The 18,607-nt window shown below is 39.1% G+C and overlaps 1 protein-coding gene across 10 annotated transcripts in view; it reads right to left on the reverse strand.

Moving 5' to 3' along the window:
* Nucleotides 1–1,871: 1,871 nt before the first annotated feature.
* Nucleotides 1,872–18,607, reverse strand: part of LOC118420685 (sialin-like) — a 39,405-nt gene continuing 22,669 nt past the window's right edge. For 8 of the 10 annotated variants that reach the window (XM_035827609.1, XM_035827584.1, XM_035827600.1 and 5 more), the window contains 4 exons: nt 8,743–8,888; nt 6,555–6,647; nt 3,352–3,620; nt 1,872–3,072 (listed from right to left, as the gene is read on the reverse strand). In XM_035827609.1, coding sequence (XP_035683502.1) covers nt 2,973–3,072; nt 3,352–3,620; nt 6,555–6,647; nt 8,743–8,888 — 608 coding nt within the window. In that variant the 3' untranslated portion in view covers nt 1,872–2,972. The remainder of the gene's footprint in view (nt 3,073–3,351; nt 3,621–6,554; nt 6,648–8,742; nt 8,889–18,607) is intronic. The other 2 variants (XM_035827660.1, XM_035827668.1) reach the window with 2 other exon arrangements.

Here is an 18,607-nt window from a genome sequence, read left to right on the forward strand (position 1 = left end):
GACATATCAACTTTACCTTGAGTTCACTATGTCTTGAAAATGCTGAAGTAAACGGAAATAGATGACAGAATGACGGAGTGATTACATCAAATTTTGAGAAGGCGCCTGAAGGACAATGATACAGATACAGACTGTGGGAATCTGGTACACATCAATGTGGAAATGTTTAAGGTTAAGAGATGTTCTATTCGTTCATTGCACAAGATAGCAACTCGTTTTATTTTCTAAACCAAATGTTGGTCAGGTTTTCTCTTGTGACAAGAAGCACCTCATAGTTAATTTTCTAATATCCTGTCACACATTCAGAAATTACCGCAAGTTCGCTCCTAGGGTCGGCGCTGGATTGAGAGTAGCCTGAAATCTTATTCTTTTCTCTGATAGCAATCTCTGAAGATTATGACTTTCCCAAGTTTGGTTTGTGAAAACTCATAGCCGACACAGACGACTTTCGCGGATTAATAGGTAACTTAGCTAGTCGAACAACTCCCAACTACAGATGACTCACGACTCACTCCAAACCATGAAGGTCGGGAAGCCATGGTCGGCTATGTGTGACTAGGGATTGAGATTACAGCCAAGGATCAGGATGTCTCTTGTCAAATATGGGAATCGTTACGATAATTACGATAATTTGTTCAGGTACTTACAAATTACTTCAGTGCTACATGTAGCACAAGGTAACGGTGAAGGTCATGTCGACTTCATTATCATATAGTGTATTTACCAAGTGCTGCTACCTCCCACCTTACTCTTTTCTTTGACATACAATCTGAGTCATCAGACTGGTATTCATTTCTTGTTTAATGCTCTTTAACCCTTAAATAACAGCTCATTTTTGTTTGGTACCTATCAGAGTTTAACGTTATACTGTAGCCGACTAGTTTGTCCGTGCTGGTCAGCTGGGGCTGCTCCCATGACCTAGCACCCGTCCGGCCATCGATCTCCACAACAAGCACAGTCAGCTGCACGGATATCTTCCTCCCCGATTCCATCTCCCAGCAACAACAGACAATCCCGATTGCAGCTAATCTCAGCTACCAAAGCATACAGCCCGGCAAATCTATCCCATTCTGCACGATAAACATGGAGGTGGAGTCGTTTCCGAACGCCCGTATCTGGACCATCAGGACATTTGTTCGTGTGTCATCAATCAAGTGTCGTTAGTGGGCCTCTACATCTGCGTCAGAGACTCTTATGTACCTTTTACTGACAGGTTCCGATCTACCGTGATAATTAGAACGCCCTTATCTACAGCGCGTTGTAAGAACGTTCGGGATGACCGAACCACACAAGGTGCACAGAAATGACGGAGAAACGGACTTTCTGTAACACGGTGTTAATAAGATTGACTGGGGCAACAAAGCAACAGTACAATCTACAAACAAAACCGTGCATCAGTATTTACACCATTTCTTTAGCTGTTACGTGTCCACAAAGTTTCCTTCTGCTTTGAACTTTGAAAAAAAGGACAAAACAGGCAAATAAATATCTACATTTTGGCTGTGTGGATCATAACGGTACTGGCCTTCAACACGACTGACCTAATTCGCCTTACTGATGCAGCCTTTGGAAGCCTTTCTGAAACAATGCTGAATCGGTTGTGATGTGGTTTGGGAGTAGAAGGCCTCGAGGAGCGGGAGATAGGAGGAGGGAGCCTTTAACTAATAGAGAAAGGCGTTTCTGCTGGGCTGTTGGTAAAAAGCGTGCACGGAGGGTCACAAGAAAACGGGGCTGAGACAACTTCGCTGTCGGAGTTAATGCATTGTACATGTCCTTGGTGCTGAATAATGCATCTTACTGGTACAAATTAGAAAAGACAAATGGGCATTACAGGAAATAACATCTGACTTGACAGAAGAAGACTAGTAGAATTTCATGTCACATGATATATTTTCTTGATTAAAATGTCATGTATTATCCATGATAAAGAGCTCTGCTATGGAATGCTTCAAGTTGATTTCCACTGACACCACATTGACATATCAGCAGCAGAATAACACAGGATCTTTGGTCTGTAGTTACACTTATTTCAACAGCTGTATTCATACACACAAACACATACACACACATACACACACACACAAACACACAATCACACACACACACACAAACACACACACACAAACACACACACGTTCACACACACACACAAACACACACACACACGGTCACAAACACACACGCTCACACACACACACACAAACACACACACACACACACACACACAAACACACACAAACACACACATATATGGTATATGCTCTAGCATCAGACAACAACTTTAAACTGATTTAACAGGTGTGCTGGAGTTTTAGTGAATAAAGTACATCATGTGTAATCCTTGTAGAAGACAAATTCATCATCAATAGAATTGCATAAAAAAGACTTGATGAGCTGCTAGCACAAAAGCCATATCAAGCAGGAAGGGGTCAGGGATAGGTTATACTAAGATAAACATTTATAGTAATCTATCATAGGGAAGAATACAAAGGTAGGTCCTGACTGCTTTCATATGAAGTGAGCATTGAAAGTAGCATTTTGACACCTAGCTATATCTTTTCTTGTGAGTGACACATGGTCCTTATACAGTCTGTTCAATTTGCAACCTGTGGTCCGTTCTTGGCATGGGACGAGCTGTCCTCTGACACTGGGAGAATCGGCATTTGAAGAAAAAAACATAGATAAGAAGGTCTCATTGTTACAACATGGAACCAAGAAGTGAGCAAGCGCAATAGTACATGTTAAAATTTATCATTACACTTAAATAAACAATACAAAATTCCCTAATATATAATACAGTCTCTATGACCAACAATGAATAAATAACATTAAAGCCATAAAATATTGAACAATAAAATCATACCAGTACATCATAATTGCATTCATGTCACAGAGCTCGCTGCAACAGCACAATACATAAATTACAGAGGATTCCATACTCCTGGTTGCAACACTGTTCAGGGTTGGTCCCTTTAAATTTCCTCTTCTGATGATTGGTTCGTTTCTTCTTCAGTCACTTTTGGAGGTGTCTCATTGCCAGCCATATCTTGTGCCTCAATTTCATTTTCTACACTAAGAAAAATAAAGAAAAGCAACTTAAAGTCAAAGGCAAGAACTATGGGGAGCTGCACATGTAGACAGCATGTATTGACCAAATATTGTACAAAAACATGAAATGATAATTAAATGAAGAAAGACAAGAATACTTGGCAAAATTAAAGATAATTTTAACCAAATGGCTCTTAAGAGGGAGTTAGACTGTTAGTTAGAGTTAGAGAGTTAGTTAGCTCAGGTATGAAACAAACAAAAAAAGAAGGAAAGAAATTAATCAAAATTTCACAGAGCCCTCACTTAACAAAGTCTGAGTCTGAAGTCTCTTTGTCATCTTCCTTTCCATCACCAGTCTCCCTCTTCTCATCCTCCTCTTCCTCTTCCTCATCATCTTGTGTCATCCCTTCTTTGTCTGCCTCAGAGTAGTCCTCATCAGAACACAGCACATACTGCACACTGCCCTCTGCCCAGGACTGCAGCTCGCCAGAAGCAAAGACTGCATAGATGATAGCACCAAACAGGTAGACTCCTGCAGCGATGAAGAATACCATCTGCCACTCTGTGGACAGCTGCAGGGAGAAGATGGAGCAAGTTGTAACCTGATGATGGGCAAGATCCTGAAGGCTACATTGACATGTTACCTTATACCTTACATTCATTATTTTTTTCATTTTATCTATGCTGTGTCCACCACCTCAACATTAGCAGCTGTGCTGAACTGAATAACATTTTATAGATAACTTTATTGCACAACAATTGTACGAGGTACAAAGTATGGCATCTACATAACTACAGTTCTATAGCTAATAACTAACTAATACAGGAGTTGTAGTATGGGATAAGCTTCTTACAATCATTGGAAGCTTTTACAATCAGTTGAGGAGTTTCTAATATCCAAACCTTCTTTGATATATTTTCCTATATCTGCCATGCAGGGATTGTCACATGTCATGATGTATTTGAATTTGCACTTCAGGTCCATTGAGATAAATCCTTGTGTATAAAATGACAACCTTCTGTATAGAGAATTGCGTATTTCAGAATATTTGGGACATACAATCATAAAGTGATATTCGTCTTCAATTAACTCTGGACAGAATGGACAAACCCTCTGGTCGATAGGGATTTTTTGAATCTCCCGGTTTCTATATTTAATTTGTGACAGCTAATTCTGAGTTGTGTGATTGCCCTACGTATGTCAAGGCTCTTTATGGTTGAAATGTAATTTTCTTGCTTGTAATGCTTGTTCAATGTAGAAAGAGAGTAGAGTTTAGAATTGGTTCGAATAGAGGAATGCCAATTTTGCACGTATATATCTTGTAAACGTTGTCGTAACTGAGTATTGATTGTATCTATGTGGTATGATCTCGGGTTCAGCCATATGTGTCCAAAGCCTTGGTAATTTAGGATATTTTTTACGTGGACAATCCAATCATGTTCTCCGAATGAAACAGTATTGTAAGTCTCACGAAGAAGGGCATCTTCGGGCAAGTTAACTAAGCGATGCCAATATTTAACAAGTTGCATTTCTGCATCAATCATAGCTGGGAAAGTTCCCAATTCTCCCCTGACACCATCGTTTGAGGCTTTGGCATGAATGCCTAACAGAAATTTTTGGAAGCGCATGTCAATGACGTCAAATTCTGGAATTTGTTGATTTGAATCTAGGTTTATAATTTGGAAGCCGTTCTCTTGTAAAATTTGGCTATTGGCATGACGCAGTAGCGTTTCTTTATCTGTATTTCTTTCCAAACATACAACATAAGTACTATTCAATGCAGAAGATGTGGTTTTTCTAATGGTAGCTGGAAAGTTATCTTGAATGTCAAGTTTTTTAAGTAAAGTAGAAAAAACCTTTGAGGAGGATTCACAGATGTTATTGGTATGAGATACAATGATTCTTATACTTTTAGAAAAACGGTCAAAGCATGTGATTTCTGAACAGTACATAAAGATGGGTTTTACGAATTTGTCGAATAGATTTTTTCCGAGATTGATTGAAATGTCCTTATTGGAGAATAAAAGAGCCTTCAGTTTGAGAAGTGCTCTCATTGCTTTGGTTTTCAAATATTTCCTGGCGGTTTTGAATTTTCCGGAAGATGTGAAAGGAATTCCGAGGTATGTATAGCTGTCAGTGATTTCTATATTTTTGCCATAAATATGGAATTTGTCTTTGTTATTCTTATTAGTACCTTTGCCAAAAACAACTACCTTGGTTTTTGAGACATTGACAGATAGCTTCCATTTCTTACAATATTTTTCTAGGCAGTCAATACAATGCTGTAGCCCTTGTTTTGATGATGAAATCAGAGCGAGATCGTCTGCCCAGGATAAACAATTTAGAGATTTTGAGGTTAGGACTGCAGGATCACATTTTGTGGGGTCAAAGCACTCAGATATATCATTGATGAATAAATTAAATAATAAAGGACTAAGATTACATCCCTGCTGTACTCCGCATACAGAAGGAAAAGAGTTTGATAATCCATTATCTAATCTAACTGCATACTTCACATCATTATACATGGATTTTATAATATTAAAGAAATTTCCTCCAATACCACATTGATGCAACTTATAGAATAGCCCATCTCGCCAAACACTGTCAAATGCCTTCCTCATGTCAACAAAGCATACAAATAATTTCCCGCCTTTTTTCTTTGTGTATTTGTCTATTAGAGATTTTAAGATAAAAATATTGTCAGAGGTTCTACATCTTTTCCGGAACCCAAACTGGGTGTCGTCTAGAAGTTTATTTCTTTCTGCAAAGTTTTGTAGCCTGTTGTTTAGAATGAGTGTGAATAATTTGGATAGACAACTAGAAATCGCTATTCCTCGATAGTTGTCTGCATTACATTTATCACCTGATTTATGTATTGGCGTAAGAATACTTGTATTCCAGTTGGAAGGAAAGGTGCCTTTATTAAGTATAGTATTGAAAAGACTTACTAAAGGTTGACATAGATGTTTTGCACCATACTTTAACATTTCATTTGAGATTGAGTCAATACCGGAAGCTTTTGCCGTTTTTAATAATTTCAAACCATTTAAGACTTCCACTGGAGTGAATGGGAAATCTAACGGGTTTGGGTTATGATCATTTAACTGACTAAGGTATTCAGTGACTGTTTTTTCGAAGATAGTATCAAAACTGTTGTCTTTTATCAAATTATTTAAGCTTGTAAAGTGATGTATCCATTCTTCAGATGTTATATTGGGATCGCAAGTATTTTTGTTGTGTTTTCCATTGATTTCTTTGTCCAAATGTTTTAAAAGTGACCAAAATTCCTTTGGATTGTTTTTGTTAAATTCTTCCAATTTTGATAGAAGGTTTTATAAATACAGCATGCTGGCAATAGGCACTGAGGCACTGGGCACTGGGCATTTACTTTTCATTTGAAGTTCTGCAATGTGTAAGTCTCTGGTATCTAGAGTGTATCAAAGAGGACTTATAGAAAGGCTTTAGAAAGGTTTTAATAAGATTCTTCTTTAGGACCTCTGACCTTGTGTTGCACAAGCTGTCCCACCACAGAGGGGCTGACAATTCCAGGGATGGTTGCTATGCAGTTGGACACACCCATCAACAGGCTGGCATACTGTAAAACAACATGTACAATCCATAAAAAGCAAGACCTGTCAACATCCTCCATGACAGCTCATCTAGGTTAATTTACTACAGCAGACATCAAGGACAATACCATTACTGGGACAGACAATTGCATTACACTTCTAGCATTTTCCTGCCATTGACAGCAGCTGAGTAGATTCTGTTGGAACTGATGGTATAACTGTTACAACAGCTTTGCAAGGAAATAGGAAGTCTGACTAAACTGGTTCCTTATAACAGCTACTTGTGTTAGTCAGGACACAATGGCAATAAGGTACATTTGCCAAACAAATATGGACAAAAACGGTCAGTCAATATTGCTCAATAACACATTCTAAACATTATGCCTAAGACATTAAATTTAACACAATATTAAAAAAATTAAAAGATCTTCATTTTGTTGTAGTTTTTAAAGTGCACAGTAGTACACACAGAAAACAGGGTACAAAAGAGTACAACATTTGTTCTATCTGTTCACAATTCAACTGATCATGAAATTCTGACAGAAAAGTGAGTTTGGACAAGCAATGCCCCCTATCAGCCATGTACAAACAACAGTTTCATGTTGACTTGTTTGACTCATTTCTTCCATCTAGTTCTAGTCTCTCTCACATCAAGCTGTGTTTAGTATCTCAAATATCACTTGTTTGTTGGTATTACATTCAACTTTGCTCCTATAAGTAGGCACGTACCTAATTTATAAAATTGACTATGATGTCATCAAATTAAAAAATAGAAACTGAAGTCATTTCATTCACTTGCTCTTTTCAGATAATGATGGCCACCAAACCTCATAGTCTATGCAACAATACGACACCGGCCCATTTCAACCCATACTTAAGAATGACATTAACAAGATTAGCCCCAAACATCATTGACCTTTCTCCCCAGGAAGCCATCATGCATGACACATTGCATCATCACATACTGACATCATTGTTGGGTAGATAACAATCAGCAATCAATTTATGAAATGAAAACATGTTTTATTCAAAACACTTAACAGCCCTGTAGACATGACTATACAACCATGTGCACTTGATATGCAGTAACTGTTATATTCAGCTCATGTGAGCGTTTGTTGACAGATAACAAATTCATGTGGTTATAAGGCTGCTTTTACAGTGTATGAGAATGTTGGTTTGTAATTTTATGCACAGCATGCTTGATATGAATATAAACAGTGAAAACAAGACTATAACAACTATGTCAATCATTATTGTAGATATTTGCAAGCATGCTCATGACATCAGTCATTAGAATATTTCAGTATTTTTCTCAGCATAGTATAAAATGCATGTTTGTGGCAATTAAGGACAGGAGATAACAGTTTCTTCCACATGGTATCAAACAGGTGCAACAAGTGTGACCGTCACAATATACTATGGACGGTTACTAAATATTCATGGTCAAAAGTGTTGGACATTAAGCCTGCATATCCTTTGTTGTTGGGCCCTATTAGCCTACTTCTTTGAAAATGTCCGAGTGATTGCGTGATTAATATTTCATGGAAGGTCAATTTTTAACAGCACACTACCATGATGATACAAAAATGGTTGCTACTTCCATCTGTTATGGACCATACCCTATAAATAACCTTTCTCCTGTCCTCTCTTGATAAATATAATTTTCACAGCTGGACACAGAAATGAGGTGGCAAATTGCTAAATCATTATAACTGTATAGATCTATCTCTGAGATAATAGTTGTGGAAGAGAATCTATGTAGGGCATGTATTTTGGGGAACCATTCAAATTTTCCAAGAAACTGACCTTGATAAAACAAAGAGATGTGTTCATAAACCCAGAAAATAAATTTGATGCTGTTAAAGTAGCTACAAATAGGTTGGAACAATTCAGGCACAATAGAAACGTGTCCTACGTCTTTACTGGCAATCAAAAATGTGTTACATGTAACATTAGAATCAATTGTTTTGTGACATTAACATTTCCTTCTAATCTATATTGACTTATTCTTACTCCATTAGTGATATTGTCCCAAAATGAATTCAGATGGATTCAGTTTGAAGAAGAATGCACAGAATTGCATTATGAAAGTATGGTGGATGTAATCTATGACTTTACCTGTGGGGCTATGTCCAGGTGATTGACACTGAAGCCTGACCATGCCAGCCCTCCCACACCGATGGCAACTGTCAGGCATGATATGGCTGCCACTGCATCATGTGTGAACCCCACAGCTGTCATGAAGATGGCCTGAATCATGAAGGCTGAATGTGGAAAAAGGAAAACTCATTGATATTGAGCCAAGCCTATCATCACTCACTGTTTTAAATTACTTGACACAAAGACTTGTGACTGTGTCGTCCAGTGATGGCAACCCAGATGTAGCCAAACCATAGCATAAACATGGAGAGTGTTTGAAAGAGGGAAGAGTCAGGACAAGTAGGCAGGTGTGCACTGCACTAACTGTTTATGGTGAAAGGTGGCGATCTATTTAGCTCATCTGTTGAAAAAGGGACTTGAATCATTTTTTAACACCTGCTCGTATGATGTGTGATGTGTCATTAATCCTGATCATAGAAATTATCTGACAAAGACTTTTTAATGTGCACTTCCTTGGAGGTTGGATCAAGTTCATTCAAAAGTAATCACATACTTAAGGAAGGGCATATACAGTACGTCATTATTGCTACAACCACTTCAACACACTTTCCTTAACCTGTACTCTCTACCTTCAACTTCAAGCTGATTCAAAGTCGGGTTCTACTCTTGACCTGATCAATCTACTGTCCTAACCTGCTGGGTACGATTATAAGTGGAAATTTTTCTTGTACCTGAGTACTCTCTGTTCACAGTCAAGAGGGAAAAAAACTCTTAAAGAAACACTTTAAAGGCATACTTATGACACATTGCTCCTCAATCCTTAAAGATCAATTTTTAGAATCGAAAGTACTCCTCGTACAGAACTTTTCTCAACTTGTGGTTGAGAAGTGAACATTTAGTTAGACTTACAAGTTTGGCAGCTATAGATGAGGAGAGGATAAAAGACCTCATATTTTTACCTATGATACTTCCTTCCTGTTGGGTAATTTCCAAATGAGATGCTTGAGGAACTGTGACTTAGATAGTTAAGAGAGTGATGGAAAAATACTAGTACACTGAAAGAATTCTGTTCATGAGACAGCAGAAAAGTAGCAAGAATGATTGTATTTGCACTGCATTTGTTTGTATTTGCATTTGCTTGTCTTAACTCATTGTGGGAAGTCATACATAATCATTGTATCTTCCAAATAAATTGGTCAAGAAAAGTACAAGTTATGTAATTTCTCTTTATTGTGCTGTTACTTTCCAAGGAGAAAGTCTTATGCAACACTGACTTTACGGTATCCTCATACGGCATGTGTACTTGATGAGAGATACTGATGCAGCTATCAGCAGTGTAATAGTCTCTTTGATATTGGACAAACATGCGTCATGATTGTTTTGCGGGTAATTTTACATCTTGTTGAAAGTTTGCCAATTGGCTGACTTATCTGCAATGTAGAAAACTGTGCAAGATGTTCTGGACTAATCCAAACGAAAATATCACACAAAATGAGATCATTTAAGTTTTAATGGATGCTGTTTTTACTTCCTCTCAGACATGTCTAATCGCCTCTATTGTTTCTTTGATTCCAAGATGTCTGCATAAAAATGACTTTATCGAAAAGTGGGGCTTTAACAGGAAGCCACCTCCCTGTAATAACCTACTGCAGATCACACTGGATGGAAGTCATCAACCATTGTAATGTATTGCTCTTCCACTTGCACATTGACTTTTGTGATTCCCCTCATTCTGCCCTTAATCCTGCCTGCACCTGATACAATGGGGCTTTGCATTAAGACCTACCTTGTTCACTTCCAGAACCCATTCCTGCATCGGCAGATTTCACAGATGGCTTCCCATCAACAGACAACCACTCCTGCCCAATCTCTCCTGCATTAGCCGGGGCGTGGGGATCAATAGGCTTCGATTGCCCACCCAGTGCTATCGGACATGTTCCCCCATTGAACATGTTTTCATTTCCCCTCGACATTTCCATTCATTAGAACAGGACCCCATTAATTGAAGCTTGTCCCCAGGAAGGCATGCTCTGGCTCCCTGTCTCTGCAGTGCAATATCAGGCGTAATTGCCTGTCTTCATCGGACATTTGCCTTTGATCTTGTAGAATAACAGCATTGATTTTCCCCTCCCAATAAGACAAGTAAAGCAGCGGCTTCCTTGCTCCACCGATATGCAGGAAATCTGCTTGTCAGCATTACAGCTGGTCTAAGCGGTTTTTGCTCTGCCCATGATCAATAGCTGTCACCTGGCAGCAGAGTTGCCACTCCTGAGCCAGTTTCCGCTATCTCTCTGCCGCTGCTTGCCCCATAATTACGACTTATTGGACCCATAAAGAACCAGAGCCCGGGATAGTTAGCTCAAAGTGATGAACACACAAGATTAGCAAACAGCATTAATCCACTCCTGGCCTGAGTGTGTTACCATCTGGGGAACTTGATTGGATTGTCTTATTAAGGGAAAATGGTTGCTCATGAACAAAGTTCTTGCCCATTGGACAACCAGATTTATTTGTAGACGTTCCAAGGTTGAGAAAAAGCCACATTGCACACATGTCTGGAACGTAAGCACCATTTAACTTGATTTACAAATGATAGACTGAATGCTCTTCCTCCACTGTTTGAAAGAATCTGAAACAATCAATTTTACATTGAGATGGATGGAAGTAACTAGACTAAGCACTCAAGTCTGCAAATGAAGAATACAGTGGAGAAAATGTGCAATTCATTTTGAAATACAATCCTATTATGAAAATTCTTTTGGGGCATCCAACTCATTATCCTGACATGTAGTGATAATGGCTGGACCACAGGAACAAGCTCACTACATCAGCTTTTACTTGAAAGTCTTGTCCAGCTATGTCATGCATGACTAATATTGTTTGCAACAAACTAACATTACCACTATCAAAGCATTTGAATTAAGTTAACATTTCAAAGAGCAGGAAAGCTATATGGGTCAATGATTTAATGGCTTACAAATTTCTTCTACATTTGGTTGACTAGCCCATAGGGCCTGACGTGCCACAGTATTCTGACATTTTAGTCTAGCATGTCCAGTGATCCTAAGGGTGTGACTGAGAAAGCTCCTGGGTCAAAAAAAATTTGTTGTTCAATTAAAGTAACTTGACCTATGCAAGTCATAATGACCCCACCGCAACCATTAAGCAACTCTTTCGATCCAGCACTGCAGGTTCCAATCTGTGGGAACTGTGCAAGGGGGACATATCTGTAGTGTTATCTCTGTGGTACCTTCCAAACACAGGTCTCAAAAGCCTGATACATGGAGCAGATAAGGACGGTAGAAGGAAGGAAACTGTAACAGCTGACACAAAGATAAGACTAACATTTCCTGGTACCAGTCCAGTGATGTAAGCATGTTGTCCATAAAGTCTGGTATTATATTGAATTGCTCTTTATTTTATGGGACTACCTTACCAGTATTCCAAACAGACTTTCAGAATGCTTGATAAGAAAATTTTTTTGAGGCAAAATTCAAAATTCTGATATTCCCCAGGGAGCAAGCATTGAAAGAATGAAGTTTGTAGCAAGCTCCACAATGGTTCTATTTCTGGTCCAGCTAAGAAGTCAAAGGAATTTTGCAGGTCTATTAACTGTGAAGTGTACCAATTAGTAAGGTTTAAGTACCTTCTTCTCTTCCCTTAACTGAAGTATTTTGTGTTGCCAGGTAGTTGCATGACACATCGACTTTTTGATATCACACCTTGGAAGGAATGAGTTCTGCTTTTTTTACCCCTGTAAACGACATTTGGACATTTGTATGTCGTTTCTACATGTAGTGAAATTGGCTTGTTATTATAACTGGGGTGCTGAAATGCGACAAGACTGAAGTGAAGAGTACAAATGACATAGTCAAATGTAAGACTGAGCAGAAACCAGGCTCTCTGCATGTTAAATTCACATTTTGATATTTATACTGGATATTGGAACATATTACCCTGGCAAAATGTGTTAATGGAACAACAGGGAGAAGGCTGTTAATCCACAAATCTGGTCCTTGATTCTCTCTCTGCACAAAACTACAGGACACTTTTTACTGTTGGTACTAGTATCACCATCAATCATGTCAAGCTTAACTTCACCTTGTCAACATGGTTAAAGTGTTTCCTAACAATAAGCTAACTTTGCCTACAGAGAAGTGTTTGTTTGGCCTTCAAACATCTTCCTTGTGTCCCAAAACTGTTGCCAGAAGTTTCCTGTACTTTCTAATTACTGCAGAGTCTAGGGGCTCACAGATCTTCCTAATTAGGGCAGAGACCTTGTTTCCTGACTTGTGGTTTTGCCTGTAACCAGGTTTATCTTGATTTTATCCCTGCATGACCTCTGTCATGTACTAAATGACCTCTGTCTTCTAACATTACAAGAAAGAGATGTTTTTTTCTGTTTTCTCTACTACAGGGATGTGTATTTGTCCTTACATGACCACTTCCCAGCTTGGTTTGCCTGTTCTAACGAGCTTCCCAATTACCTGGTCAGTCCATTTGTCCCACCTTGCTTCTTATTTTGTGTTCATCACCCCCAGGATGCCCATTTGTCTCTGTATCCTCTACTCTTCCCTTCCTTAATTTGCTCTCGGCGGGCCTGCAGTATTCTACTGCTACTCGGGATGCATGGTTAGCATTCTTTCCTAACTAACAATTATCCTCATGTTTCTTCATATCGACAACTTTTTGCCAGAACTGGTGCCTTGGTAGAGAAGGCAACATTTTGTTGCACAAACATCAAATTTTTGACACAAGCTGCTCTCTGCCTGCCATGGGTACTACCTGTAGTACCCCAAGATGACCAAGAAACAAAGCAGCTGAGCAGTATCTATCATTGCTATGTATATGTGTCACCAGTTAAAGGTAGGTGAAAATTAAGCTCAAAACAAAAGATACAACTGAACACAGAATAAAACAATCTCCAACGAGAACAAAAAAATACACCGCAAATGAGAGGGCTAATCTCTTTGAAATATCATAGAATGTTGCTGTTGTCCATCACTTGGCAAGAAAAGTTTCATGCCAATTAGCCAGAGGGCAAAGTTGGCAGGCAGAGTCTCCTGTGTTCTGGCTCTGACCGCAGAGCTGGCCCACACTTCCTGACAGTTTCCTGAATGGATTGTTCACCAGACCAATACCAATTGTCCACTGCTATGGCCAACTGGCCCTCAGGTGCAAGGAACGGATACTCTGGGACAATCAGCCGTCACTCTTGGCCGCAGTACATTGACTGCGCACATTAACCCTCACGTATTATATATGCCCGGGTTAATAGTGGGTAATGAAGGCTATACAGTATAGTGATTCACAAGAACCTCTGACCTTGGCAGAACAGTAAGGGATAATTGCAAGTAAATGGAAGGGAAAATTGAGATTTACCTTGGGAATTTCTTGCTGTGCCCTTGGGTGCCGTGAGAGGCTTTACGTGAGGGTCGTTTCACTTTAGTAGATTGTGTTATAATTCTTGGGTAGCTGTTACTAAGGGCTCAATCCATATGCATGTCACATGAAGAGTAAGCTACATGGATACATTGCTTTCCTCCATGTCTCAGAGACATTATGTAGTGGGCAGTTTGGATTAGTGCGATGCATTTGACATTTGAACGAGGGCAGGCTGAAGAATCAGTACACTGCAGGCCTTTAAAGCTAGCTTTGATTGAAAGGTGATCAGAACAGCACCTTAACATATATACTCTTTCTTCACAATCACCAAACACATAAATAAAAGTGTTACATATTCCTGGGGGTCACATTTCATTAGTATTCCTAGATAAATCAGTTGCTTAAAATATCATCTTTCCAACAGCTGGGTATATAGTTAGTTTTAAACTTCCAAAAACTTTCTTTTACTTAGTCAACAAAGTTTTGTTTCTCTGCAGAGTAGATTTTTTGAGATGTAATAAAAATGATTTCTAACATCAGGAATGGTTTCAACCAGAAGATATTTGTGTAAGAATTGAAAAGTGCAGAATATTTAAGTTCTACAAAAATGGCCAACATTAGGCAACTTTGAAGGTATTCATATCTTTCTATAGGTGGAAAAGACTTTATTTTGTCTATATCTTGTAATGCCTCTAAATGCCAAATCATAGTTATCCTGACAAGTCACATAGTATAATTGTTTTCCGTTGACAATCTAAGGTTTGATACCAGGACATTTCTGAATAATATGCCTTGAATTAGTCAAGGAAGGACCACAAGATTCCAGCTGTCAGTAATATTCAAATGGTACTACAACATGGTTATCCACTCAAAAGCAGAGGAACTCGACTTCAAGCTCAAGGCAGATCTTTTCATTACCATCTAGCTTCACAGAAAACAAAGGTAATTAGCCCCAAAAGGACAGAACTAGCCATGCCACAGTGATGGGTTCAGCCCTGGAGAAGGTAGGATATTGAAACAAATGGGAGGCCAGATAACAGGACACAACAACGTGTACTTTTGTTGGAAGAAGAGGATGATCAATGGACACAGGTAATGAGGATTATATGGCAGTACAGGAAGATAAGCAAAGAAAGCTAATAAGGGGATGGGGACCCGTAGCTATCTCATTACATGGTACTCTAAAGCTAGAAGCACGGGTAAACGAGAGTCCTGGGAACTTGGAACTGGGGCAAAGGCTTATCAAAATACTCGTGTGGAGAAATGTATCCCAGAGGTACTGGCCTGAGGGACTGTTACTTAGGCTTCACAGAATGGGAAATTTACACTGGAGAGTCTTGGAGGTTTCCACTGAAGTCAATACTATTACCTGAGGGTTACAATCTGGACAGTATACCTGTAAGTAGGAGACAGGCCACATATTACAAAACTTCCAACAGAATGATCTGAACTTTTGTAATGAAAGGATTCTCCTACTCTCAGTTATAGCATGTGACTAATTGATGCTGCTGATTAAGTTTACAGCATGCTAAACGACATATGTTTACATCAGCACTTCTGGTTTCATTGGTCAATTTTCTACACAGACATACTGCTGAAATGAACTCAATTGAGTATAAATGACATTGATTAAACAATATATATTACATATGTTCTAGTAGGAAAATCATCAGGTGTAGCTTTGATTTATGTATCATTTGTGTAGGAACATGGGACAGTTGCAATGTGTCTGTCCCTGGTGCTGAAACTAAGGTGGGTGAACAGATGAAGTAAAGAATTCTTAGACTAAAACATCTGGAAGCATGGCAGGAAAATTCTCTTACTAAAGGGTATTAATTTCCAAAGAGAGCCCCTATCCCTCCCATTGATTAAGTGCCAAAGTCACTGTGGGACCTCCTGCAATGAACCTGACCTTGTGTGATGCATGTCTTAGACATACCGCTGACTCAGGGCTTCTAAGGAAGGATGCAGTTCCAATGTCCATCTTTTCTGAAATCAATATTGTACACCTAAGAGGGATCTTGTAGACTGATAGTTGTGTCAGACTGTGTAGTCTTCATTTTTGGCTGTAGGTTCTGCTGTGCTAGTTAAAGCTTTACAAAGCAAAATGTTCTATACATGAAGCTAACTCAACTTTTTCTTTACTCCAACAAAGATCTCATATGAGTAACATTGAGCAGTTACCTTGCGGTAACTTCTTTGACTTTTATTTCCAAACAGTTCTACCCGATAGAATTTCAACTCCCCACTTGAAAACTGTTGACTGTACAATAAGATATAGATGTATATTTGATGACTGATGAAAGCTCATTTGTCATATAGGTGTTTTCCATGGTCAGTGACAGATTTACCAGCTACAGTAATTACTTCAGCTGACCATCATTTCCTCAATCAATTAATCAATCAATCATACAGTGCACTATTAATTAAAAGATTGCAGTAAGAACTCCGAGCCCCAATATTCCTTGATTGTGACAACTCAAATTAATCATTGAGCTTAGCTTGGATTTAGCCTTAATTCGATATAAGCTCAGCTTCACCCACGAATGCACACCTCCAACATGACATCTCCCAAAAAGGTGAGAATACCTCAAAAATCACAGCTGAGAATTGGATCAACTCTCTCTACTCAGAATCTTCTTTTTCATAATGTTAGGCAATCAAGTCTGACGTGTTAAGCTCACTAGGTTTGTAAAGAAGGGTGCATTGAACCTTTTCTATGTGACACTGTTTTTCCTTCCATCATCTATCCAATTTTTCATATAAAACTGACATTAACAAACATCTTTGCCCTACCAGTTACACTAATAATACATTTAGTTCACGGGTACTATAGAAAAAAGTATACTTGGCCTGATATTCATTGATATTCATATTCATTGTTATATGGATTTTTTCAGGTTACGTAGTAGAGGAAGCAGCGAGAAGACCAGTGTACATGTATGATACTGTATGTAGCTATGATAGATCATTAGTCCCCCAACCTTCTCCCCAAGGAGACAATTTTCCCCTACCATATGTCATCCCAGATGAGGTGTGAAGGTACAGTCTTAGGGCAATCCTACCTGCCTCATCCCTGCAGCAAAAGTCTCTGCCAAGCCAGATTAATAAGAATGTATCACTGACCACTTAATCAGTTATGACTGCATGGAGACAGAAACTTCCCTGATGTAGTGTGAGGTCCTGCAGAGGGATGGATGGAGGGATTAGGGGGTAAGCCTCCACAGTTTGATCAAGTCCTCCTGGAGACAGCCACTTTCCTCTGGTTGTTATATATCAGGGGAAATTCCCCCTTCAGCCGTCGTTAACAAGGGTTGAATGTCGTCAGAGTGCACTGACATGGATTTCCCCTGTCCCAGTAGACAAAAGTAATGACCATTTGGGGACAGTTTGGTGAAGTTTAATTCCTGGGTGATACATGGTAGGATGTTCTTCTAGTAATCCCTGACCTAAAGTCCATCGAAAATCCTACAATATGAATGAGCAAAGCCAGAAGTGTACAAGTCCATAACTCTAACCTGAATATGTACAAAAAAACACAAGATGCTACAAAAGCATGGGAAGGTTGGATAAAAGATACTCATATTATCTTAAAAAAAGATAACAAACTTTCCCCTTTCTCACAGTTTTAATTGCCCAGTCAGTTTCTTCTTAATGACCACTAGGAGAAGACAGATGATATGAGAAGCCATCAGTTAATACACCATGGTAACATTAATGTACTGCCAGATTAGAGTAAATCCTGCCTGGCCTTTCAAGACTTCATTAAGGCTGTCACATAGGGATCTGTGACTTAAAGCTTTGTGGCATCACGGATGTGTGGGTGACCACTGGGGGAGGAAACACTTCTCACCAGCAGCCTGGGGTCCCAAACATGCAATATACCAGACCGTGGGTTAATCCTCTTCTGTAAATGTCAGTCATGAATTATAGTTGTTCCGAACATGAGATATCTGTCATTTATTTTGTGGTTACAATAAAGTTGTCAAGTTAAGCAATGCATTGTGACATATTTACTGGATGAAGGAAAGGTATGGTAAAAAAAGAAAAATATATTACTAAACATGTGCACATGTTGCTTCCAAAGGGATGTTAACCATGATACTTTATCATGACAATAAGTAAAAATTCTTTCCCCATAGAAATTGCTGCTCTTCATGTAGTCCCAGTCCTCAGAGATCTGAACACCTAAGTTCTAAGCTTATCCTGCCATTCGTGCACCTGGTAAGCCTGTCTATTCCTCTGTAACCTGGCATTAGATTGGGAAGTTGCCCTCCTAGTTTAATCAAACCTGACCATTTTAAAACCAAGCCAAATCTCTGAGGGTGTTCCGTGGAAACTTAGGAACCCTGCTGCGGTGGCCAGACTGATCCCTCTCCTGACTTGCATATCTATCACTCCTCTCCCCCATCCCTCTTTACTGTGGACAATATTATATCATAATCGGAGATGACAGGCCCAAACCTTTCAAGACCATCTCTAGGATGCCTGTAAAGCC

This window comes from Branchiostoma floridae, chromosome 1 (genome assembly GCF_000003815.2).
Source record: "Branchiostoma floridae strain S238N-H82 chromosome 1, Bfl_VNyyK, whole genome shotgun sequence".
Classification (NCBI taxonomy): Eukaryota; Metazoa; Chordata; class Leptocardii; order Amphioxiformes; family Branchiostomatidae; genus Branchiostoma; species Branchiostoma floridae.